The sequence below is a fragment of the Coregonus lavaretus genome, assembly GCF_964263955.1.
Source record: "Coregonus lavaretus genome assembly, chromosome: 31".
Taxonomy (NCBI): Eukaryota; Metazoa; Chordata; class Actinopteri; order Salmoniformes; family Salmonidae; genus Coregonus; species Coregonus lavaretus.
In genome coordinates this window covers 19972792-19998731 of record NC_140018.1, presented here as the reverse complement: position 1 = coordinate 19998731, position 25940 = coordinate 19972792, and the positions used below count along the sequence as shown (strand labels likewise).

Here is a 25940-nt window from a genome sequence, read left to right as displayed (position 1 = left end):
CAGAGCTTAATTTTGTCAACATTGCGCGAAAAGTTGTTTAGGAAATGTAGTTTGACAGAGCCCCGATGCAGTAGGCTGTGCGATAAATTCTCTTCACATTAACTACATTTCCTGTTCACTGGTTAAAGGTCGTTGTCCTGTAGAAGAGAAAAGTATACGTTTAAGCGAAGCAGCATGTCATCTTTGCACATGTCGCTGTTTAAACGGTGCACAGCGTTCAGCATAAATAAAAATAACTCTAATGATCATTGCATGTCTTTGTTTTATAATGTGTAGGGAGCTACTTTCAAACGGAGTAGCAAAGTAATCGCGAACTGTTAGGCTGACTTGCACAGACTTGCAAAAGGATTTCAAAAATGGGACAAGAAGAGAAGTCAGGGGTCCCGCAGTGGCCTCGGGTTTCAAAGTTCATCTTGTCAGCATGTGCAGCTACTGTTGCTGAAATGGGTAGGCATATACGTGCTCTCCAATATTTTCCAGCTTCTTTTAGGGTACTGGTCATTGTCGAATCAATTCAATGTCAATTCTACAATTTCATTACCATATATTTTGCGGAATGTTTTACATTACACAGAACAGTGTCACTGTGATCAACTCAAAGTTGTCTCAATATCGGTTCCAGTGACATTCCCCCTCGACCTGACCAAGACCAGGCTTCAGATCCAGGGCGAAGCGGCCCTCAGACAGCATGGCCCCGGCAGGGGCCCTCAGACGGCCTACAGAGGGATGCTGGGCACTGCCCTGGGGATTGTACGTGAGGAGGGTCCCCTTAAACTGTGGCAGGGGGCCACACCAGCTGTGTACAGACATATAGGTAGCCTACACCAGACTGATCTCACTACTTACATACATGGGGGTTTGTTGATAAGGGCTAGTTACCCACATCATCTTCCCTGCATTAACCTCCTACTGTACTTCTGCTAGTGTACTCAGGAGTGCGGATGGTGGCCTATGAGCAGCTCCGAGATGTCCTTGGCAGGTCTGAAGATGATAGCTTCCCGCTTTGGTGAGAGAACAGCACAGTGGTGGAGCTGACCACTACTCCTCAATACTATAACTATAACCACAGTAAATTTAAAGTCACATCAGATAAATGCAAACTGTTGAAGAGCATTGCATTTCCCCAGTCTCAACAGAACAAAGACTAGATGTCTATTGCTCTGGAGGTCTCCATGCTTTGCTTAGTGCATGCATTCATAGTAGTCCCAAGCCACTGCATTTATCAGGAGCAGACTGAACTAGGCTCAGAACCCCTACCTATATGTACATAGCTACCTCAACCACCTGGTACCCCTGCACATTGACTCAGTACTGGTTATCCCTGTACATATTCATGTTACTTTTACTCATTGTTGTTATTCACTGTGTATTTATTCCTCATCTTTATGTATAAAAAATCTTAACTCTGCATTGTTGGAAAAGGACCTGTAAGTAAGCATTTCACTGTTAGTTTACAGCTGTTGTTTACGAAGCATATGACAAATACATTTTGATTTGGGCCTCTCTGCCAGTGTCCACCCAGCCAAGCCACTGTTTGCTCTCCTTTTCCCAACAGGAAAGCAGCGATCGGGGGCATGCTGGCTGGGGCTGTGGGTCAGTTCATGGCCAGCCCCACCGACCTGGTCAAGGTGCAGATGCAGATGGAGGGGAGACGCAGGCTGGAGGGCAAGCCACCCCGGTGAGTGTGTTTAGCTAGTTTTCAGTCTTTAGCCATCCTTCAACCTAAACTGTATGTCGGTTTGTACTTCCTATTTTAACTAATGTAATTTAGTTGTAAGCTAATAATCACTCATTAGATACAGTATCATGTGAGAGAGAAGTTTCCCTCTTTAAAAAAATAAAAGTGGACTCATCTGGCCTCTTTTGAGACAGGGTTCAAGGAGTGTACCATGCTTTCCTGAAGATTGTCTCTGAAGGGGGGATCCGGGGCCTGTGGGCAGGGTGGGTCCCCAATGTACAGAGGGCTGCTCTGGTCAATCTAGGAGGTATAGTTGAGTGAATACAGGCAAAAGTGAAAATGTACTGTCTGTAATGTGTATAGGGATTTAATTGCTCTCAAATGTAATTAGATCTCACAACATATGATACTGTCAAGCACTTTCTTCTGAGAAATACCTCGCTACAAGACACCAGCCTTTGCCATGGGTTAGCAAGGTAAAGTATAACACAGAGATTTAATGATAACTCAAAATGTATATCTAACTACTTCAGAGAATATATTTTCAAATTCAAATTCTGAAGTCCTCTCTCCATCCAGCACATGTTCTGGTCTGGTTGCTGCTACCATGGGAACACCAGCAGATGTCATCAAAACCAGAATAATGAACCAGCCCAGAGATCCGAATGGCAGGTGAGGCAGCCAATCAGAGAACAGTATTCATTCCTTGATAGTGTTACTGTGCTATATGCTTAGGATGTCATTTACAGCTTATTGTAACAAGTGATAATCCAAAATGCAACAGATAAATCATTCATATTACAGGTTTTATAATGCTGAAAGACCAATAAACTAAATAAAGGTATCTACCTAATAGGCTACATACATTTTTCCACAGGGGCATATTGTACAAGTCTTCCATTGACTGCCTGATCCAATCTGTCAAGGGGGAAGGGTTCATAGCCCTGTACAAAGGCTTTCTCCCTACTTGGATGAGAATGGTACATTTACTCTGTCTCGTATTATAATGCTTTTGATCTTTGACTGTGGCAATGTACAATACATTCATACTGCCCTTGTTGTCTCTTTGGTACTACAGGCTCCCTGGTCCATGACATTTTGGCTCTCATTCGAACAAATACGAAAGACAATGGGCATCAGCTCATTCTAAAACCTGGACTGTCAGTCAGACAGGTAGCCTAGCGGTGAAGAGCGTTGGGCCTGTAACTGAAAGGTTGCTGGTTCGAATCCCTGAGCCGACTAGATGAAAAATCTGTTGATGTGCCCTTGAGCAAGACACTTAACCCTAATTGCTCCTGTAAGTCGCTATGCATAAGAGTGTCTACTAAATGACGTAAATGTAAGGACTGATCACATTCATAAATCTACTTTTTTGAGGTGCTGCACTTGGTGCTACAGAGCCATGTACACAACATGCATAACTGTGCCATGGTAGTGATGCTTGTTAGTTACGTTGTCCTTTGACAGAGACCAGTCAGTTGACTTATTATGATACAAAGTGTTCTCCACTGTTTCAGGCGTGATTACTGTTTTTACAAGCTGCTAATGGTCAAACGTTATAACAAACTCTTAACATGTTTCATGTCATTAACTGTCTGAACACTAACATTATAAAAGCTATATGCTTAATTGCATAGGGTAAGAAGCATAAAGACATTTACTATATCAAACACAAGGTTTTATGTGGCCACTGCTGACCATAGTGAATTAAATACTGTGAAAATAAATAATCAATTCAAGACATTTACAGAGCTTTCTTATGTTGATTACCAGTAAATAACTAGTAGCTTTATCTTTTTCCTTGTATAGGACTGTCCTGTGTAATGACAAACTGTTAATCTATTATGCATTCCCTATCTAGTGAATATTTCTCAGATGTAATTTACCCCCATGGTCTATGACTTTTTAGTCATTATACAGTGGGGAAAAAAGTATTTAGTCAGCCACCAATTGTGCAAGTTCTCCCACTTAAAAAGATGAGAGAGGCCTGTAATTTTCATCATAGGTACACGTCAACTATGACAGACGAATTGAGAGAAAGAAATCCAGAAAATCACATTGTAGGATTTTTAATGAATTTATTAGCAAATTATGGTGGAAAATAAGTATTTGGTCACCTACAAACAAGCAAGATTTCTGGCTCTCACAGACCTGTAACTTCTTCTTTAAGAGGCTCCTCTGTCCTCCACTCGTTACCTGTATTAATGGCACCTGTTTGAACTTGTTATCAGTATAAAAGACACCTGTCCACAACCTCAAACAGTCACACTCCAAACTCCACTATGGCCAAGACCAAAGAGCTGTCAAACGACACCAGAAACAAAATTGTAGACCTGCACCAGGCTGGGAAGACTGAATCTGCAATAGGTAAGCAGCTTGGTTTGAAGAAATCAACTGTGGGAGCAATTATTAGGAAATGGAAGACATACAAGACCACTGAATCTCCCTCGATCTGGGGCTCCACGCAAGATCTCACCCCGTGGGGTCAAAATGATCACAAGAACGGTGAGAAAAAATCCCAGAACCACACGGGGGGACCTAGTGAATGACCTGCAGAGAGCTGGGACCAAAGTAACAAAGCCTACCATCAGTAACACACTACGCCGCCAGGGACTCAAATCCTGCAGTGCCAGACGTGTCCCCCTGCTTAAGCCAGTACATGTCCAGGCCCGTCTGAAGTTTGCTAGAGTGCATTTGGATGATCCAGAAGAGGATTGGGAGAATGTCATATGGTCAGATGAAACCAAAATAGAACTTTTTGGTAAAAACTCAACTCGTCGTGTTTGGAGGACAAAGAATGCTGAGTTGCATCCAAAGAACACCATACCTACTGTGAAGCATGGGGGTGGAAACATCATGCTTTGGGGCAGTTTTTCTGCAAAGGGACCAGGACGACTGATCCGTGTAAAAGGAAAGAATGAATGGGGCCATGTATCGTGAGATTTTGAGTGAAAACCTCCTTCCATCAGCAAGGGCATTGAAGATGAAACGTGGCTGGGTCTTTCAGCATGACAATGATCCCAAACACACCACCCGGGCAACGAAGGAGTGGCTTCGTAAGAAGCATTTCAAGGTCCTGGAGTGGCCTAGCCAGTCTCCAGATCTCAACCCCATAGAAAATCTTTGGAGGGAGTTGAAAGTCCGTGTTGCCCAGCGACAGCCCCAAAACATCACTGCTCTAGAGATCTGCATGGAGGAATGGGCCAAAATACCAGCAACAGTGTGTGAAAACCTTGTGAAGACTTACAGAAAACGTTTGACCTGTGTCATTGCCAACAAAGGGTATATAACAAAGTATTGAGAAACTTTTGTTATTGACCAAATACTTATTTTCCACCATAATTTGTAAATAAATTCATTAAAAATCCTACAATGTGATTTTCTGGATTTTTTTTCCTCATTTTGTCTTTCATAGTTGACGTGTACCTATGATGAAAATTACAGGCCTCTCTCATCTTTTTAAGTGGGAGAACTTGCACAATTGGTGGCTGACTAAATACTTTTTTCCCCCACTGTACAAGTCTGATAATGTTAATGGAGTTCCAGTAAGGGAAAAAGAATTTGATCCCCTGCTGATTTTGTACATTTGCCCACTGACAAAGACATGATCAGTGTATAATTTTAATGGTAGGTTTATTTGAATAGTGAGAGACAGAATAACAACAAAAAAATCCAGAAAAACGCATGTGAAAATTTTTATAAATTGATTTGCATTTTAATGAGGGAAATAAGTATTTGACCCCTCTGCAAAACATGACTTAGTACTTGGTGACAAAACCCTTGTTGGCAATCACAGAGGTCAGACGTTTCTTGTAGTTGGCCACCAGGTTTGCACACATCTCAGGAGGGATTTTGTTCCACTCCTCTTTGCAGATCTTCTCCAAGTTATTAAAGGTTTCGACGCTGATGTTTGGCAACTCGAACCTTCAGCTCCTTCCACAGATTTTCAATGGGATTAAGGTCTGGAGACTGGCTAGGCCACTCCAGGACCTTAATATGCTTCTTCTTGAGCCACTCCTTTGTTGCCTTGGCCGTGTGTTTTGGGTCATTGTCATGCTGGAATACCCATCCACGACCCATTTTCAATGCCCTGGCTGAGGGAAGGAGGTTCTCACCCAAGATTTGACGGTACATGGCCCCGTCCATCGTCCCTTTGATGCGGTGAAGTTGTCCTGTCCCCTTAGCAGAAAAACACCCCCAAAGCATAATGTTTCCACCTCCATGTTTGACGGTGGGGATGGTGTTCTTGGGGTCATAGGCAGCATTCCTCCTCCTCCAAACACGGCGAGTTGAGTTGATGCCAAAGAGCTCGATTTTGGTCTCATCTGACCACAACACTTTCACCCAGTTCTCCTCTGAATCATTCAGATGTTCATTGGTAAACTTCAGACGGCCCTGTATATGTGCTTTCTTGAGCAGGGGGACCTTGCGGGCGCTGCAGGATTTCAGTCCTTCACGGCGTAGTGTGTTACCAATTGTTTTCTTGGTGACTATGGTCCCAGCTGCCTTGAGATCATTGACAAGATCCTCCCGTGTAGTTCTGGGCTGATTCCTCACCGTTCTCATGATCATTGCAAGCCGAGGGAGATTGACAGTTCTTTTGTGTTTCTTGCATTTGCGAATAATCGCACCAACTGTTGTCACCTTCTCACCAAGCTGCTTGGCGATGGTCTTGTAGCCCATTCCAGCCTTGTGTAGGTCTATAATCTTGTCCCTGACATCCTTGGAGAGCTCTTTGGTCTTGGCCATGGTGGAGAGTTTGGAATCTGATTGATTGATTGCTTCTGTGGACAGGTGTCTTTTATACATGTAACAAAATTAGATTAGGAGCACTCCCTTTAAGAGTGTGCTCCGAATCTCAGCTTGTTACCTGTATAAAAGACACCTGGGAGCCAGAAATCTTTCTGATTGAGAGGGGGTCAAATACTTATTTCCCTCATTAAAATGCAAATCAATTGATAACATTTTTGACATGCGTTTTTCTGGATTTTTTTGTTGTTATTCTGTCTCTCACTGTTCAAATAAACCTACCATTAAAATTATAGACTGATCATTTCTTTGTCAGTGGGCAAACATACAAAATCAGCAGGGGATCAAATACTTTTTTCCCTCACTGTATTTTGGAACTTTGATAGATGCAAAGTTGCGATCAAATGTCTTATAAATCTAACACTTACATACTGTACTTAGTGAACCTGGTGGTGCCTCTTATGTAAAATCAATGAGAAAGTATCCCTGTTGTTGATCAATCACATTTATTTATGCAGTTGTCAAGTACTTTTCAGTAATCCGGCCCAGACCCCAAAGAGCAAAGTAGAAAAGAGAGCACAGTGGCTAGGAAAAACTCCCTAAAAGGAAGAAACCTAGAGAGGAACCTGACTCAGTGGGGTGGCCCATCCTCTTCTGGCTGTACCGGATAGAGATTTTCAAGACCCTGTGGTCAGATAGCTTTTCATAAAGGCATGGTAAGTAAAGAAATACAAGTTTGTGGGTGTAGCGGCTTAAGGGGACAGGCCGATCCAGTGGAGGCAGCACAACCAGGTGGACTTGGTCAGCATGGGGTTCCATAGGACTGGGATCAGCAGCACGACCAAGTGGGTTCAGGCCAGGAATGTCGGTGTATTCAGGCCAGGGTGCCCTCAGCCACATTCATCTGCGTTTTCCCCTTCCACAGGGGAGGGACAGAGAAGGGGAAAACAGAACTTTACACGTAATTTATGACAACATATTTGGTTAAATCAGGGGTGGGTCTTCCATAATGTTTCACTCATAAGTAGTCATTTCATTAAAAAAATTAAAAACATAACTATTCAACTTTTTGTTAGAAATGCAGTCAAAGTGCGCAAAGGAAAAGGTCTCTAATCCCTACCACACATTAACAGTTGATTCAGCTGTGGGGGAAAGTGGTATGTTTACATCTCATACAGGCTACATGTTTTTGTGCAAGTTAGCTGTGTTGTTACCATCCCTGCAGTCTAGTCTACAACGAAAGGAAGGCCTAAGAGTGATACAAAAATTAAAATAGTTTAAAAAATATCCTGTGGTTTTGAATGTCAAATTTCGTGATGATTTAATCGACTGCCGTCCGTGGTGCTGAATCTCAGCTATTGTCTCAATTGTGCTTGACGAGGGCTTATCAATTTCATGTGCTGCTCTCCCAAAACTCGTTTTTTGTGATGGCTCTTCCTGTCACCGACCCATGTGTTAAACAAATGTTAATAAAACATTTCAGTCTAATGCCAAATACCCCTTAAAACAAGCCTATGATGACAGTGGCAAGGGGGAAAAACTGCAGTCACGCTATGGTTAGGAACAGACCTTGGGGGGAAGCATCCTCCTCTTGCGACATCAGGGTGTAGATGGTTGTCTTCCACTGGTTGGCTGAATGGGAATGTTGATCGGCGGTTGTTGACTGTTACAACCACTGGCAGGGGGAGGTCATTTTCTGTAAAATAATGGAGTTGCATATTATTGCTTAGGCGCATTTGCCAAATCATAATTGCACCTAGGAATTGAATGACTAAGACAATATAGGATTACTTCAATACTGAAGATTCCAGTGACAACATAGAACTGTTTTCAGTTTTCCTGGTTATACCTTACCTCGCTCTGATTCTTGCACTTGTTTCTCTGGATACGCACTCTTCAAATTCACGTAAGCAGCGAGGTAAATACCATATTTCTTCATTTCTATCTCCATATTGAAGTCCTGGAATTGGGGCGTTACCGAGTTGTCATACAGCATCCATCGTCCTCCTTCTTGTTTAACGCACAGCACCATGTGTTTCATCTCTGCTGTGCTCAAACCCAGCAAAAGGAACTGAAGCTCATACTTCCTGTTAGGAGTAGAAATGGGCGGCAGGTAGCTTAGTGGTTAAGAGCGTTGTGCCAGTAACCGAAAGGTCGCTGGTTCTAATCCCCGAGCCAACTAGGTGAAAAATCTGTCGATGTGCCCTTGAGCAAGGCACTTAACCCTAATTGCTCCTGTAAGTCGCTCTGGATAAGAGCGTCTGCTAAATGACTCAAATGTAATGTAAATGAAATCAGAATGGACACAATACAAAAACAGAAGCTTTATTGGGGTTGGCATTGGGTTATGTTAAATGTTATGCCTTTCCGTAACCTAACCTCACTGAAACTAACCTTGACCTAACTCTAATTCCTAAACTGGTCAAATATCCACTTCCAAATATTTAACCCCAGTATTGGATTAGAGCCTTCAATATCCTAATTTCCTGCATTCTATATGCACCATACTGGTAGTGACACCAAACATATGCAGTTCAACCTAACAGTACCTTGAAAAGTCATCCGTGATGACATAAGGAAGATTATCTCCGTACCCAAATCGGCCACGCACATTCACCAGGATGAGTTTAGGGTCAAGTATGGTGTCCAGGATGTAAACGTGACCATATAGCTTAAAATTGCTTTCAAAACACACAGAAAGAGAAACACGACAGGATGGACAGAGAAAATAAAATAACAGTTTCAAAAATAAAAATGCCATTGGTATCTTAACAAAATGTGTTTCATGTTTATATTGCACATGGTATTTGCACACACCTATAAGGTAAAATAAATGTAATCCGATAGATTCAATAATTAATAGTTAAATAGAACCTTCTTGTTTATAGCAATGACATAGAAAATGTAGTCAATGATGACTTATTACCTCAGTGTTCCATTGTAAATTCTAGCTGAGGGGCTCATATCGTAATCGTTGTCGTCGTCTTCATATTTGATAAATATCAGGTCATCAAAGTTTGGTAGGAAGTATTCGACATAGCCTCTACAATCTAGATATTCAGTTTGGTCAAAGTATTTTTTCTCTCTAACATCACGCAAATCTAGATTAATAAGCCAAAGACCCATCGCCTCATTATACATTTTGTTATCGAGAAAAGTTATTACTCCACCGACTGTGTTGTCCGTCATCAAATAATCTTTGACTTTGCGAAATCTTGTTGCTGTTATATGTATTCCGGCCAAAAGACTACTCAGAACACAGGTGTTTTGGAAACGGAGTCCAACAAATGTTCCTCCTGGCAGCATGTAAGGGCTCTCCTCTCCTCTGATTAGCTTCCCCATGTCTTGGTCCGACCTGGAAAGACATTCAGGGAAATAAATGATTGTGTCGCCATACAAAAAACACATTTGTTGTGTGGCAATATTGTAGTGTAGTTGAGATTCTTTTCACCAGGCCCTTACCTTGGAGGGAAGTTCCGAGCTGCATCCATAAAGAAGAAAATGAGAAGGTAAATGAGTGTTATACCAAATATTGAAACCGTTATCAAATCTATATATTTTTGACATATTATTCTATTTTCACTTACCCATTGTGACAAGGTCGTTATACATAGTCCTAATGGTGGGTCTGTGGGTGACAGAAACACACAAAACATTCTAAAATTAATTAGAAATATATCTATTTTTAATGTCTTTACATTAAGATATCAGGGGGGATCATAGCTATATTCAATACAATTCATCATGGTTGGTGTCATAAAACATTACTTCCCTGTCCTTGCATTTATGGAAGTGTAAGTTGTCCTTATATCATATATTAAGAATTAATCAGTTAAATTAGACATTCAACTTGAACCCTGTAAGAATTTTATATTATTATTATATATTTCACACATCATCTGATCCAGGAAGGAATTTTTCCGAATGGCAGTCAAGTGAGGAACAGCTGTTGTCATAGCGCATGCGAGGAAACAACATCCCAAGTGCTGGAAAGAAGGTGTTTGCAAGGAATGTCCAGAATAATTTGCCTGGATTCACGTTGGATCTAATACTCCTAGGGAATTGATGTTTATCATCTGTTATTGTCTGTTTGATTTACAGCAGGGCCTCGTTAGATTTAACAGAGAAAGCATCAAGGTAATGAGGTCATGTTTTCATATATTTTTGTGCCTCGGATTGGACACCGACACTACTGTGCTCCGAGTCTACTGTGGGCAAGTGTAGAATAGACTATTGAGCAACACCCAACGCTATTCCTATTAATTATTCTGGATATAATGACAACAAATTGCATAACCTAGTAGGCTTATTCACAATATGATCTGGTAATGAAATAACATGACAAATGCATTTGTTTTCCATGTTAGACCTGCAATTTTAAACAATACAAGGTGCTTGAAGTAGCCTACTTGAACTTGAATTTAGAGCTCAGAATCAGACATTTCCTCAATTTGGTGCTTGAAAAGTTACTGTAATTATTGTAGCCATTTTATAAGTTCACCCGCTCCCTTATAATTATCCGTGATTTCATTTTTGATCCGTTTTTGTGAGAGATGTGGCCACTTTTGTTTGTTTCCTGCGGCTTTAATTGAATGGTGTTCGGCTACTCTGTTGTGGTAAAACCACGTGCGGTTATTACATCTAATGTTGGATTCAATTTGGCTTTCCATACAAATCCTTCCATTAAAAAAGGAACCTGGTTTTTAGTCACTTCATCATTATAAAAATAGCGATGGTGAGATTCAAATGGTGAGATTAATGCTACCGCTATGCATGGCTTTATTATGTGTACCTGCGCCGGCCACATAGGCTACAGACAAATCGCCATGCATGCATCCAATCTATTTAGTCAGGCAATGTCCACATTATTCTCACATATTTTACAATGTAATATTAATTTGAATATTAATACATTGGCAAGGCCTAAAAAATGCATTATTCTTAAAGTGGTAATGGCCTACTTTTATTTTATTTATTTGTACACTTTTTGCATGGTTTTTGGGGGGAGGGGGGATTCTATATTAGGCCTTATATGTATAATTATATACATTATACAATTGTATAACATTGAGGTCCTTGAAAATTACAATTAAGTGCTTGCAAAAGTCCCTGAGAATGCCAAGAGTGTGCAAAGCTGTCATCAAGGCAAAGGGTGGCTACTTGAAGAATCTTAAATATAAAATATATTTTGATTTGTTTAACACTTTTTTGGGTTACTACATGATTCCATGTGTTATTTCATACTTTTTAAGTCTTCACTATTATCCTACAATGTAAAAAATAGTAAAAATAAAGAAAAACCCTTGAATGAGTAGGTGTGTCCTACTTTTGACTGGAAGTGTAGGTGGAGTTATGGTGCAATTTGCATATATTCATTTTTATTCCTAGTAGGCTACACATGTGGAGCTCCATGAAAATCATTTTTAGTTTTGTTTCAAACCATTTTCAAATGTTGATCCCAATGTCACACATTGCCCCCATTTGCTATAGAAAGACCCACTTGTAGAATCTATGCCAAGGTGTATTGAAGCTGTTATGGCGGCTGGTGGTGGCCCAAAGCCCTACTAAGATGCTTTATGTTAGTGTTTCCTTTATTTTGGCAGTTACATGCAGCAGCAGGCTACACGGAAAAGGAAACAGATGGATAGGGGAAATGGCTCGAGTCGCTCAAAAAGGAATATAACATGGCGGATAAAGTTCGGAATGACACAATGTCATGTGTACAACATCCAAAAACTTGCATCACTATACTGAGAGCTTTGCCGTTTCTAAAAGGACGTATTTGGTTGTTTTTGGTGCCGATGTTTTTTTCAGGGCCCCCATACTATACAACGAGGACGAAGAAGTGATTTGCTGTTTGGGTAAGTTTCTAAAAACGTGTGAAATCACAAAAAAAGGTGTCTGGACCATTCTTCAACATGCCATTTACATAAAATATAGAGATTTGGTTGAAAAAAAGGAAACTTCTCATTTGATACTTGGTGAAAGCACTTTTGGCAGCCCTTACAGCTGTGCATCTTTTTTAATAAGATTCTACAACTCTCAGGGCAACATATATCCATTGTTTTTGTCAAATTTGCTCAAGCTCAGTAAATTTGGTTGGGAGTCATTAATGGACAGTAATTAAATGTAATTGTCCCGCTGGAAAATAAAACTGTATCCCATTGTTAGGTTTTCAGAAGACTGAGGTGGGTTTCTGCTCCTTTCGTATTATTTTTTATCCTGATAAAATCCCCAGTCCCTGCTGGTGGCAAGCTTACCCATAACATGATGCTGCCACCATAATACTTGGAGATCCAGAGGGTTTCACTTAGGGGCGTCAATTGGGTATGGCACGGTATGGTAGTCGCCATACCCTAGCTCAACACCAACAATTTAAAATGAGCTACTAAAATCATTCCAAACTCGATTAAAAGGCTTTTTTTTTTTTTTGCACAGGCTTCCTTCTTTTCACTTTCTCATTAAGGCCACTAATGTGGAGTGAATGCAATGTTGTTGATCCTGTGTATTTTCAAGTATTGTGGTGGCAGCATCATGTCATGCGTATGCTTGTCACCTGCAAGGTCAGGATCAAAATCAATATGAAAGGAGAAAAGCCCAGTTAAAAACTTAAGAGGAAAACCTGCAGTGATCTTCTGAAAACCTAATCCTGGGATAGAGGTTTATTTTTCAGCGGGAGAATTACACATTTTAATGCCAAAGACACACCAGAATGGCTTTCCAAGAGGTGTTGAGTGTTTCTGAATGGTCCAGTCCCAGTCCGGATTTAAATCTGCTTGAAAATCAGAGACAAGGCTTGAATATTGCTGTCCATCAATGGTTCCAACCAAATGTACTAAGCTTGAGCAATTTTGACAAAAACAATGGCTATTATGTCGCCCTAGGAGTTGTGCAAGGTTGGTAGAATCTTATTCAAAATTATGTACAGCTGTAATGGCTGCCAAATGTGCTTCCATCAAGTATTAACTCTGGGGTGTGAAGACATATGCAATCAATACATTTTCATGTTTTATTAATTTGGAACATTTTCTATAATTTCTGTTTCACATTGAAAATATGTAGTAGGTTGTATAGATCGGTAGGAAAAAATCTAATGTTATCCCTTTTTAGATTCAATATTAAGGCAGCAAAATGTGAAGACCGCGCAAGGGTGTGTAGACTTTCACTAGCTAGGCACTGTAAAACAGATGTTAAGCTCTCATATAACTTTTGTGGTATACTACAGGAAATGAAAGCGATTGAAGAGAATACTTTAGCTTCTCTGCTATTAACCCCTAACACGGATTACTCCAACTCATCTTCAAAAGGAAATGAATCAAGGCGTCTAGTACTTTCTAGAACTTTCCAGCTTCTTCAACTGGTCGGTCTTCCAATGAGTTGGAGTTGCTTAATATAGCCAGAGGCGAAAAGCAGATTATAGTTTTCCCATGTTTAAACTTGGTTTAATAACAATTGAGTAAATAGCAGAGAGGCTAAAGTATTGTCTTCAATCGCTTTCATTTCCTGTAGTTTACCACCATTCACACTGATAATAGCTTGATGCCAAAACGTTGTGGTTTATTTTTTTTTCTTTTCTGCACAATCAATAAACATTTGGGCTTCATTATATCCCGATAAACCATCTCTATTTTTGCATTTAAGCCTCAGTTTTGGATCATTTCCTTGTTTTCAACAGTGTGCGGCTCTCAATCTCTTCCTGTATTATACCACAAAATATGTATAATAACTTAACTCCCTGTAATGTGGTGTCTGTCTACTGTATGATGGACAGACATAAACAACTTATTTTATAGGACTAGCATAATCTAGACAACATTATAAAGGATAATTTAGTTTAAAAGAGCTATAAAGTACCTTGGTTTAGATAAAGCCATCTTCTCTTCATGTGTTCCAAAATTGAGTTGTGTTACACCCCTGAAAAAGGGGAAAAATAATCACGAGAGTGATGCAGTTATGTTTCCTCCCTGAAAACTTTTGTATAATGAGAAAAAAGACCGCGATTTCCCCAGAAAGTTGGGTGGAGACCAGAGCAATCGATCTCAGGCTCATAGATTAAGAGCATTTAGTAGATCACAGATTAACACTTTTACCCTTAAATTAGGCACCACAAAATAAAGTAGTCAATATAACGTTTACACATTCCTCTTACAATATTTACCCTTTGTACACTTGACGGATTTTAACACAATTATGAATTTTATCAATCTCTATGAACTAGTACTGAATGCATGATCTTTTTAACCTTAGATATTTTAAGATCCTTACATACCATGAACTTACTAATACTTTTTAGTGTATAACAGGCTATGAATATGTCCTTTAACCTGTCACACTCTCCCCGACAAAATAAATGTTGTCCCAACATTACCAACATTGTCTTCTTAAACAGTCTATAAGCACTGGACGTAGAAAATCCTCTTCTGTAAGCTAGTCCTTGAGCAGAGGTCAAAGTTCACAGTTCAAATAGAACCAAGAAGTTATATTCACAGTCCATATCTGTTGACCAGCTGTATAAACAGTCCATAAGCAGTCTTTTCTCATACTATTGTCAACAGTCCATCAGTTTTAATGATCTATATGCATAGTCTGCTAATTGTCTCGTGAAAGTCTGTGAAATCAGTCAGTAGTCCATGGTCAAACATGTCAACTCTGTAGCCTCAAGTTTGCTGAAGTCCATACATGTAGGGTGGCTGAAGGTAATATCGCTGTAGTGATGGCAGCCATGGAACCAGTCCTGGTGCAGGGTAGACAGGGAACAACTGTGGCTGTGGCTGGATACTGTAGCAGGAAGGGATACCAAGCTGATCATAGGTGATACGTCTTGGAGGGTGTCTCTCTCTTTGTGGCAGCTGGTAAGCTGGTTCCTCAGGTTCAGCAGCAGCAGTTAATGAAGGAAAGGCACTTAGTGGACGATCATCAGGCACATTTTCAGCAGGCAAGTTCATCTCCTCAGCAGGCAGTTCTTTAACTGTTGTTTTCTCCTCCAGCTGATTTTCAACAAGAGGCTGTGCTGGTAGCGTATCAGGAACTGGCACCGCAACTGTCTGTTTCACTGGTGGGGGCCTGTTTTCCGACTCTCTCGCTGGTTCAGCATACCTCTCAGGTACTGTAGGAGATGTGGGGACCTGTAGCAGCTCATGATGAAGGTCATATTCATCCCCGCTGTCTTCATCAGAATCTAGAGGCTGTGATCCAGGCTGATGTCTCTTTTTCTTACTTTTGTCATCTTTAGTCATTTCTGATTGTCTCTCAAAAGGTAAGTGGTCACAGGACATGAGCAGGTTTCTGTGCAGGACCCGGGAGCGTCCCCTACCCTTTTCTGGTCTCAACTCATAAATCGGCAGGTCTGAACCCATTTGTCTCACTACTGTGTGAATTTGATCTTCCCAATAGTTACGGAGTTTGCCTGGTCCTCCTCTTGGTGTCAGGTTTTTAATCAGAACTCGCTCGCCAGGCTGTAGCACTGAACTCCTAACTTTAGTGTCATAGTACTTCTTACTTCTTTCAGCAGCTTTCTGAGCATTTTCATTTGCAATGGCGTATGCTTCTTCCATTCCTCGTTTCCAGTTCTCCACGTAGTCTCGCTGGTTACTGGAACCTGCCTCTGTGCACAATCCAAAGAACATATCAACTGGAAGCCAGGGTGATCTCCCAAACAGAAGATAAATGGTGAATAGCCAGTCACTTCGCAACGGGTGCAGTTATAGGCATAAACCAGTTTGTTTAGAGACTCCTTCCAGTTTGACTTTTGTGTCTCAGTTAGTGTCTTTAGCATTTGCAACAATGTTCTGTTCATTCGTTCCACTTGACCGTTCCCCATCGGGTGGTAGGGTGTTGTTCTGGACCCCGCCATGCCACTGAGTTTCTTTAACTGATGGAACAACTGATTTTCGAATACTCCCCCTTGTTCATGGTGGATGCGGGAGGGGAACCCAAACTTCAGGGCAAAGTCATTGAAGATGAGATTTGCAGCAGTTTTTCCTGACTTTGATGTGGTGGCGTAGGCTTGAGTGAAACGTGTAAAATGATTAACAATCACGAGGATGTACTCATATCCCCCTTTGCATCTGTCGAGATGGAGGAAATCTATACATACCAGTTCAAATGGCTGTGCTGTCACAATGTTTGTCAGAGGAGCTCTTGTTTCATGGCCTGGCTTTTTCTGCTTGACACAGCTACAAGTTTTAGTCACATAGTGCTCAATGTCAGATTGCATATATGGCCAGAAGAAGCGGTCACGTACTAGTGATACAGTGCGGTCAGTACCTTGGTGTCCCATGTTATTGTGCAACTCTTCCATCACTTTACCTTTGTACTGCTCTGGTAGAACTAACTGCTTGCGGCCTGTAGTGATTCTGTACAGAATACCATCACTGTCGATTGTCAATTTGTCCCATTCTCTGAATAGGCATTTTGTCTTTGGACTGAATTCCTTTTGCTCTTTAACTGGCGGTTTGGAACCAGACAGCTTGAAATCGAGCACGGGACGGATGACCGGATCAGACTCTTGTGCCTCTCTTATCCCCTCTTTTGGGATCGAGCTGATTGTTGCTGTAGTTGTCTCACCTTCAGCTGATACTGACATAGATGCAGCTGAAATTGACCAAGGTACAAAAGGCTCTTTCTGTACCTCTACTGCTTGTATCGTGGCGGCAATGGTGTCTGGTGGAATCTCCTCAGAACATTCTCTCATCGGTGACTCTACATCCAGTGGCATCCTCGACAAAGCATCTGCATCACTGTTCTCTCTGCCTGGCCTGTACTTTATTGTAAAGTGGAAATCAGCCAATTCTGCAACCCACCTGGAAGTGGTTGCGTTCAGTTTGGCAGTAGACAGAATGTAGCTGAGCGGGTTGTTATCGCTGTATACAGTGAAGGTCGGAGCATAGTACAAATAATCATGGAACTTATCAGTGATTGCCCATTTTAGAGCTAGAAATTCTAGCTTGCCAGAGTGGTAGTGATAGTTATTCTCAGCTGCTGTTAAGGTTCGAGAGCCATAAGCAATGACCCTAAGCTTCCCATTTTGCTCTTGATAAAGAACTGCTCCCAAGCCTTGGTGTGACGCATCAGTGTGTACAACAAATGGCTGAGTGAAGTCAGGGAAACCTAAGACTGGTGGGTGAAGCAGACACTCAATCAGCTGTTCAAGTGCCTGTTGATGCTGGTCAGTCCACAGGATTGGCTTGTTTGAGGGCACCACATGACTTACTTTCTTTGTTTTTGCTTTCCGTGGGTGGTCAGGTAATTTCTCTGAATCTGCTTTCAGGAGGTCATACAGACAGCTGGCCCTCCTAGAAAAGTCTTTGATGTACTGTCTGTAGTAAGTGAGTAAACCAAGCATTTTTCTGAGCTGACCCACAGTCTGTGGTCTGATCTCTTTCAATGCTCTTACTGCTTCAAAATCGGCTGGGTCAACTCTGCTGCCGTCTGCAGACACTATTCTGCCCAAATAACGGACCTGGGGTTTAAAGAGATCACACTTACTTGGCTTGAGTTTGATGCCATACTCTCTGAGACGCTGCAAAACCTTTTGCACATCATTCACATGGCTGTCGAAAGTTTTACTGAAAACTAGCGTGTCGTCCAGATAAGGAATGCAGATGTTGTCCCGGAGCCCTTCCAAACATTCCTCCATACAACGCTGAAAAGCTGCAGGAGCGTTCATGAGGCCGAATGGCATACGTATCCACTCATAGAGTCCCTATGGGGTCACAAATGCTGTCAGTGATCTGCTTTCTTCAGAGATGAACCCTTGGTGATATGCTTTTCCCTGATCTAAAAGGGAGAACCAGGAATTACCACCTAAACTGTCCATGATGTCCTGGACCCGAGGGATGGGCTGGCGGTCGGGATGTGTCTTTCTGTTCAGGTCTCTGTAATCTATACACAACCGGAGGGTCCCGTCCTTCTTCCTAACGCAAACGACAGGTGAAGAATATACTTCCTAACCCAACCCTGGGCTATGAGGTCATGAAGGTAACCCTTCATCTCCTGATACAGTGGCCTGGGCACTGGCATGTATGTGCGCTTGACTGGTTCAGAGTCCTTTAGAGAAATAGTCATTTTCAATCGTTCAATGCAGCCAATGTCATTGTCTGATCTGGAGAAGGAGTGACACTCTTCTCTAAGCATTTTCCTAACAACCTCTCTCTGTTCTTCGGTTAGGTGACTTAAACCTACTGGTGGATCCCACTGTTCAGTAGCAGTACATGGGGTTTGAACACTAGTGTGATTCACTGTGGCTGGGGTGACAGCTTTTTCAAAGACTTGGGCAGGTAACACAGTCATAATGGTTTGTACTGTACCGATTATGGTGCGTCCTAGCAGGGCAATGTCGTGGTCAGTGGGGTTAGAGACATCAAGCATGATAACTGGAAAAACACCTTTCCTAACTCTGACTAGTGTGTCAAAGAACTCAAGTTCATCTGGCCACTGCGGGTTCAGGTCTGGCTGGAAAAGCATTGTCATGTCATCTTTGAAAGGCTGGGAAGCTACCCGGCACTCAATCTGAATGCTACTGTGTTTTGGTACAGCAACCTTCTCTTTCTTGGTTTTCACTGCGTATTCATCTGTCTGTTCTGCGCTAACAGCCTGTATAAAAGCCCTCACCATATTTCTTTTGAGGCTTGGGAAAGCTTTTTTCACTGTACTGTACCGTTTAGTCTTTTCGGTCATTGTCAGGATGTGCTCAATAACATTGAAACCTATGATGGGATGAGATAGGTGACAGCCTTTCATTACCAGCACTGGGATGATCAGTTCCTTCGTTTGGTCAGTTTCAGAGGCTAGCCGAAAAGTTGTTTCAATCCATCCCAGGTACGGCATTTCAGTCCCATTTGCTGCCGTCAATCTTAGATCATCAGGTGAGTCCAGAATTTCTGAAACATCCCTCAGCCTTGCGTTTGGGAGAGATTCCGCTTTCCATCGTTCATCAATGACCGATACCTGAGAGCCTGTGTCCCATAGAGCTTGGAGGTGGTGGCGATTCAGGTGACACTCAACAAGGCACTGTCTACCGACTAGCGAGGTGACCTTATGGGGGTGGCAACCTTGAGCTAGGGATGGTAAAGAGTGGGCATTTTCTTCTGTACAGGAAAGCTTTTCACAGGTAGAGTCAATTTTCAGGTGAGTGCATTTTTCCTTATGTTTAGTCCAATGTTGGTTTTGACATCCTTTGGAACAGTACAGTGTCTCTTTACATGATGAACATTGTTTCAGGTTCTCAAATGAATCTTCTCTGGCACAATTTGCACATTTCTGGGACTTTTTGGTAGCTACGGTTAACACTTGTCCCTCAGCGGTAACCCTTCCCCGTTTAAAGGGGCCTCTTTGGATGGTCTGACTCCCCGGATTTTACATCCAGCTTGAAAATGTTCTCCACTCCCACATCGGAAGCAGTGTGTGCAGCGTGCATCTGTTCTGGCCTGCTGGCAGACAAAACACCTCCTTGGAGCTTGAGCAGAGCGGTTGGTATACAGGTTAGGTGCATATTGATACTGCGCAGGGTCAGGTGCTTGGGGCTGACTGTAGTTGCTGTAATACTGCTGCTGGGAAACAGGTGGCTGGGGGTCCCTATCTGGCCTCCTAACTGGAAGTGGGGCATGGGCATAAGGCGATGACTGAAACATAGGCTGCTGTAATGTCTCCTTAATCTGAGCAATCTCTGCACTGAGACCTTTTAGGGAAGCTACACCTGTCTTAAGTTCAGCTAACTCTGTTAACAGTTCTGCGGGTATCTTAGCTTTGGCTTCCTTCACAGCACACTTTGCAGATGGCGTATCTTCTAACTGGACTACACTTACAGTTGTAGCAGGCTGTGGGGCATTAAAACGCTTTTTGTTTCGTCTTTCTATCTCATTAGCACAAGCAATGTTAAGCTTCTCTAGCAAAACCTCATCTGATGTTTCGCTATCAAGCAGGAGAGGCTGCATGTCTATCCTGATACTGTCACTCTGGAGACCTGTAAGGACTGTGTGTAAACACATGCGCTGGACTAGAGCAGGGTCATACTTAAACCCTGATTCTGACTCCTGGGACGCAAATAGTACTTTCTGCCTCAAATCTAAGATGCGCATCAGGAAGCTTTGAGGGGTCTCCTTGCTCTGCTGTGCTTCTGAAACTAGCTGTTTGTAAAGCTCTGTTGCACTCTTCTCTTGGAAGTGGGAACGCAGGATGCATCTAAGTGTGGGAAGAGTTAGCTGGGGTTTACCTTCCAAGTAGCTGCGTAGCTGTGAGCCTGGAGAAATAGCCCTGATTACTGCGTCTACTATTTCTACCTCAGGATAGCCTCTGTTAAGTCCATTCTCAATCTGATGGGCAAGGCTGGAAAAAGTCAGTTTATCTTTCTGGCCCGGTTCACCTATCTGACCAGAAATTTTAAACTCTTTGCGCCAGTATGAGCCGGGCTGTGCACTGGGTGAGAGCTGCATGCTTCTCTGAAGATGGGCAGGGGGTTGGGGCTGGCGCAAAGAATCACTGGCTTTGTCTGCAGTACTCTGCTCAGTTCCCACCCCTTGTTGTGGGGTTACAGTTCTCAGTCCCTCTATTCTGTGATGTGTTCTGGCTGTTTCAATATCATGGTCAGTTTGCCCTGTCTTGCTATCTATGCCACTGATCATCTCTGTCATTTTGTCTTTAAGTAGCAATAATTCTGACATGCCGCCATCTTCTAACTCTGCAACTTCCTCTCTTTCAAGGAACATCATAATGTGAGTCATCAATGATATGCGGGATTTGTCTTGAACATCTCTTCTCTGTTCGCCTGATATGTCAAGGAAATCACATACGTCTAGTAACTTGTCTTTAGTCAGGGTGTGCAATTCTCCTACTACCTCTTCCTGTAGTTCTTCCAAGGCGGTTGTCATGTTGACAGGACAGGAGGAACCTTTACTGTGCAGGAGTTGACTCTGAATTAGATGGTCCTTACTGTCTCTGATGGTCTCTCAACGGCCTCAGTTGACACGTACTTAACCACCAACTTCCAGCTCCCCTCGAACAGCAACACTTTCCTCACTGCAGCCTGCCTGGGTTGTTATGTAGGGATTTAGCTGGCTCGGAATTTAGCGACCAGGATGTGGAAGCCGGACATCTGAGCAGCAATCTCAGCGGAGCCTCCAAAATGTTACGCCCCTGAAAAAGGGGAGAAATAATTACGAGAGTGATGCAGTTATGTTTCCTCCCTGAAAATGTTAGTATAATGAGAAAAAAGACCGCGATTTCCCCAGAAAGTTGGGTGGAGACCAGAGCAATCGATCTCAGGCTCATAGATTAAGAGCATTTAGTAGATCACAGATTAACACTTTTACCCTTAAATTAGGCACCACAAAATAAAGTAGTCAATATAACGTTTACACATTCCTCTTACAATATTTACCCTTTGTACACTTGACGGATTTTAACACAATTATGAATTTTATCAATCTCTATGAACTAGTACTGAATGCATGATCTTTTTAACCTTAGATATTTTAAGATCCTTACATACCATGATCTTACTAATACTTTTTAGTGTATAACAGGCTATGAATATGTCCTTTAACCGGTCACAGTTGCAAGTCACTTAAATAACTTCCTGTATGTTTTGCAAGATATCAACTGAGTGGTTGACTTCTCATGATGTCACCGTTACAGTTGCTCCTTGCCTATATGTTTCAATGAATATTCACTTTATAGTGCATATCATAAACATTTCCAAAAAGTAATGGTAATGTTGAATAATTACATAATTAAGCAATACGGCCCAAGGGGGTGTGGTATATGGCCAATATACCATGGCTAAGGGCTGTTCTTACACACGACGCAATGCGGAGTGCCTGGATACAGCCCTTAGCTGTGGTATATTACCCATATGACTCTCAGATCCACCTCTACGCAGACGACACCATTTTGTTTACATCCGGCCCTTCATTGGACACTGTGTTAACAAACCTCCAAACGAGCTTCAATGCCATACAACACTCCTTCCGTAGCCTCCAACTGCTCTTAAACACTAGTAAAACTAAATGCATGCTCTTCAATCAAACGCTGCTGGCACCCGCCCACCCGACTAGAATCACTACTCTCGACGGGTCTGACCTAGAGTATGTGGACAACTACAAATACCTAGGTGTCTGGTTAGACTGTAAACTCTCCTTCCAGACTCACATTAAGCATCTCCAATCCAAAGTTAGATCTAGAATCTGCTTCCTATTTCGCAACAAAGCCTCCTTCACTCATGCTGCCAAACATGCCCTCGTAAAACTGACTATTCTACCGATCCTTGACTTCGGCGATGTCATTTACAAAATAGCCTCCAACACTCTACTCAGCAAATTGGATGTAGTCTATCACAGTGCCATCCGTTTTGTCACCAAAGCCCCATATACTACCCACCACTGTGACCTGTACGCTCTTGTTGGCTGGTCCTCACTACATATTCGTCGCCAAACCCACTGGCTCCAGGACATCTATAAATCACTGCTAGGCAAATCTCCACCTTATCTTAGCTCATTGGTCACCATAGCAACACCCACCCGTAGTATGCGCTCCAGCAGGTATATCTCACTGGTCATCCCCAAAGCCAACACCTCCTTTGGCCGCCATTCCTTCCAGTTCTCTGCTGCCAAAGACTGGAACGAACTGCAAAAATCTTTGAAGCTGGAGACTTATCTCCCTCACTAACTTTAAGCATCAGTTGTCAGAGCACCTTACCGATCACTGCACCTGTACACAGCCCTTCTGAAATTAGCTCACTCAACTACTTCATCCCCATATTGTTATTTATTTTGCTCATTTGCACCCCAGCATCTCTATTTGCACATCATCTCTTGCACATCTATCGCTCCAGTGTTAATACTAATTGTAATTATTTTGCACTATGGCCCATTTATTGCCTTACCTCCATAACTTGCTACATTTGCACACACTGTATATACATTTTCTGTGGTATTTTTTACTTTGTTTTGTTTTACCCCATATGTAACTCTGTGTTGTTGTTTTTATCGCACTGCTTTGCTTTATCTTGGCCATGTTGCAGTTGTAAATGAGAACTTGTTCTCAACTGGCTTACCTGGTTAAATAAAGGTGAAATAAAATAAAAATAAAAAATATATACCACAAACCCCCGAGGTGCCTTATTGCTATTATAAACTGTTTACCAACATAATTAGAACAGTAAAAATACATGTTTTGTCATACCCGTGGTATACAGGTAGGGCTTAAACTACCCAGTTTATAATAGTGCATAGGCTATTCTGATTATGTATACATCTTCTTGGCACTAACACTAGCAAGAAATGGAGGAGAATAAGGTCCCAGATCTCTTTGTGCTTTAGAAGTTGCCAAAAGAGCGCAAAGAGATCTGGTACAAGGACTATAGTGGACTTACCTGTAGCCTGATTCATACAAGAGCTGAGCTGAGACTGAGATTTGGACAACAGCCTATCCTCCAGGTTCTCTTCCACAGTATAACCTGTCCATGGGTCTACACATTGTGGCTCTAGAAGTAAAAAATGACATGATTGGCACATTTCTTCTTTCAAAAATTAAACAGTGGGTTGGGTTATATGTGGTATCATATCCCTATTAGTTAAGGACCCCAACTGGATCCATGAAGATGCATTAACACAGTCGGCTCCAGTACCTACTCCTGAGACAAGCAAAGCACACTGATCATTGTGAGTAACACCAGTTTGCCTTAAGTTTCCATTTCCAGTGTTTCTGAATGGTCCAGTCTCAGTCCTGATTGAAAATCAGGCATTGTTACTGAGTGTAAATTAATCTGAGAAGTAACTAAAATGGAATCACAAGAGAGATGGAACCAATGATGTTGGATGGAACCAATAACAAATCTGGATCAAAAGCACACCATCTGAAATACTTTGTAGCCTATTTCAACAAACATCTGCCGTCCAGCCACCAAGAACCTTAGCCAAAGATTTTTATAATTAAACCAAGATAGACCACAGCCTGTCGTTTCAAACGGGAACAAACTAGTCATTGTAGGCAGAACAAGCTAAAAGGGTGGGCAGAGCGAAGCACGAGCTAGCTTCTTCTTCTTCTGTGGGTTGTATGGCGGACTACAACCCAAAAAGGTGCTTGCCGCCACCAACTGGATGGGTTGAAAAACCAAAACAAGGTACAAAATAAAAAACATTGTGATAGGGAAACTAACTTAATCTACCTAATTAAAAATAGTACATTGACAAAAACAAAACTCCCACTTCTTCCTTCTTTCAAGCTTGTAACAATATTCCATGTAACTCCTCTGCTGAGAATTCTTTCAGTCCCAGTAACCGCTCCGCCGCATCCACAATGGTATCTGTCTTCCTGGACCTTCTCTCCACCTTGGCAGTGCCATTAATCACCATAGCTATAAAGGCCACAAAGTCCACAAAGTCCACCTTCTTAACCTTTAAAATGTCAGGGTCCTGCTAGTGAAAGGCAACCCCTGCAGCCTGCAGTGAAGGCCTTTCCACCATCATGGACTCTTCAGGAGCACCATTCAAACCCTCAACCCTTTTGACAGCTGCTGCATATGAAATGTTCTGGACAGCCCTGACTTTGGCCACCTCATTCTCTTTCACCCTTGTCGGGCAATCGAAAGATGTAGCTCCATGGTTCCCACCACAATTGCAACATGTCACATTTTCCGCACTTTTATAACACATTATATGAACTTTTCCACAATTTGGACATCTCGGCTTCTCCCTTCTGCAAACACTTGAAACATGACCAAAAGCTTTACAATGATCACACTGCATTGATTGGTCTTGGGATAAATGCTCTGACTCTGTAGTTTATATAACCCAACTGCACTTGAGTAGGGAGAGACTCCATATCAATAAACAAAAGAACAGATACTCTTCACTTTTTCACCATTCACCACACGATTCATCCGACGTACATCAATCACTCGAGGAATATTTTTAATCTCTTCAAAATCGATTTCCCACGAGACGCCAGATTATAACCCCCTTGAGGGGTGCCCTGTTCCGAAGAGACACACACGACACTTCAAATGTATCAAAACGGGCGGATTGCAACGCACGTTCCTTCTGATCCGCAGAAGCACAATACATCAAAACAAGCCCGCCTCTCGTGACGGTGCACCCACCCTCACAGTCTTCACTTTACCCAGCACTCTCTCCACCAGTTTGGATATCTCAAACGGTTTCTTCAATATTGGTAATCTGCTCAGCTGCTCCTCATTAACAAACCGTACTCCTACTAGATACGAATGGACATTCTCATCACTGTACACTACCTTGCTCCGTTTTCCATTCTTTTGAACAACACTCCAATTCTCCTTGACTCTACCGCCATTTGATTCAGAATCAACTTCATCGTCCACGTCCGCCATCTTTCCACGATCTAGCGAGATCCTATTGGCGTGTTCTAGTATCATTTGCATATTTCTGTTAGGGAACGCCTACTCTGAAGTGGGCGTGTGCAATAACTCAATTCGCCTCTGCACTCCTAAACAACGCACTGTTTTGAAACTTTAGCAAAGGGTAACATCTACAAAACTTAG

General features: G+C 42.1%; 2 protein-coding genes across 5 annotated transcripts; one reads left to right on the top strand and one right to left on the bottom strand.

The window, feature by feature from the left end:
- The first annotated feature begins 143 nt into the window (after positions 1–143).
- slc25a27 (solute carrier family 25 member 27) lies at positions 144–3421 on the top strand. Its single transcript, XM_084148714.1, has 9 exons — positions 144–447; positions 623–814; positions 925–1006; positions 1556–1678; positions 1873–1985; positions 2070–2154; positions 2258–2350; positions 2556–2658; positions 2757–3421. The coding sequence occupies exons 1-9, from the start codon at positions 357–359 to the stop codon at positions 2826–2828; spliced, it is 954 nt and encodes a 317-aa protein (XP_084004840.1). The 5' UTR covers positions 144–356; the 3' UTR covers positions 2829–3421.
- A 3363-nt stretch (positions 3422–6784) lies between these two features.
- LOC311107096 (uncharacterized protein) lies at positions 6785–25785 on the bottom strand. Of its 4 annotated transcripts, XM_084149570.1 has the most exons (11): positions 25674–25785; positions 23796–23906; positions 21262–21559; positions 14282–14341; positions 10015–10055; positions 9890–9908; positions 9354–9782; positions 8977–9108; positions 8282–8514; positions 7997–8123; positions 6785–7343 (listed from the first exon to the last, which is right to left on the bottom strand). In XM_084149570.1, exons 4-11 carry the CDS (start codon positions 14299–14301, stop codon positions 7328–7330), a joined length of 1017 nt encoding a protein of 338 aa, XP_084005696.1. In that variant the 5' UTR covers positions 14302–14341; positions 21262–21559; positions 23796–23906; positions 25674–25785; the 3' UTR covers positions 6785–7327. The 4 variants fall into 4 exon arrangements, with proteins under 4 accessions (XP_084005696.1, XP_084005693.1, XP_084005694.1 ...); XM_084149567.1 differs by having other exon boundaries at positions 6785–8123; XM_084149568.1 differs by lacking the exons at positions 23796–23906; positions 25674–25785 and having other exon boundaries at positions 6785–8123; positions 21357–21483.
- Positions 25786–25940: the final 155 nt, after the last annotated feature.

Bases quoted from the DNA above. Each gene is read 5' to 3' on its own strand.
- LOC311107096 (XM_084149567.1), bottom strand. From the start codon at position 14,301: ATGGCTTTATCTAAACCAAG. The intron at 9,109-9,353 runs GTAATAAGTCAT...GTGTTTTGAAAG, and splicing joins ATTTACAATGGAACACTGAG to CAATTTTAAGCTATATGGTC. The intron at 8,124-8,281 runs GTAAGGTATAAC...ATTATTTTACAG, and splicing joins AGTGCAAGAATCAGAGCGAG to AAAATGACCTCCCCCTGCCA.
- slc25a27 (XM_084148714.1), top strand. From the start codon at position 357: ATGGGACAAGAAGAGAAGTCAGGGGTCCCGCAGTGGCCTCGGGTTTCA. The intron at 815-924 runs GTAGCCTACACC...TACTTCTGCTAG, and splicing joins AGCTGTGTACAGACATATAG to TGTACTCAGGAGTGCGGATG. The intron at 2,659-2,756 runs GTACATTTACTC...TTGGTACTACAG, and splicing joins TCCCTACTTGGATGAGAATG to GCTCCCTGGTCCATGACATT.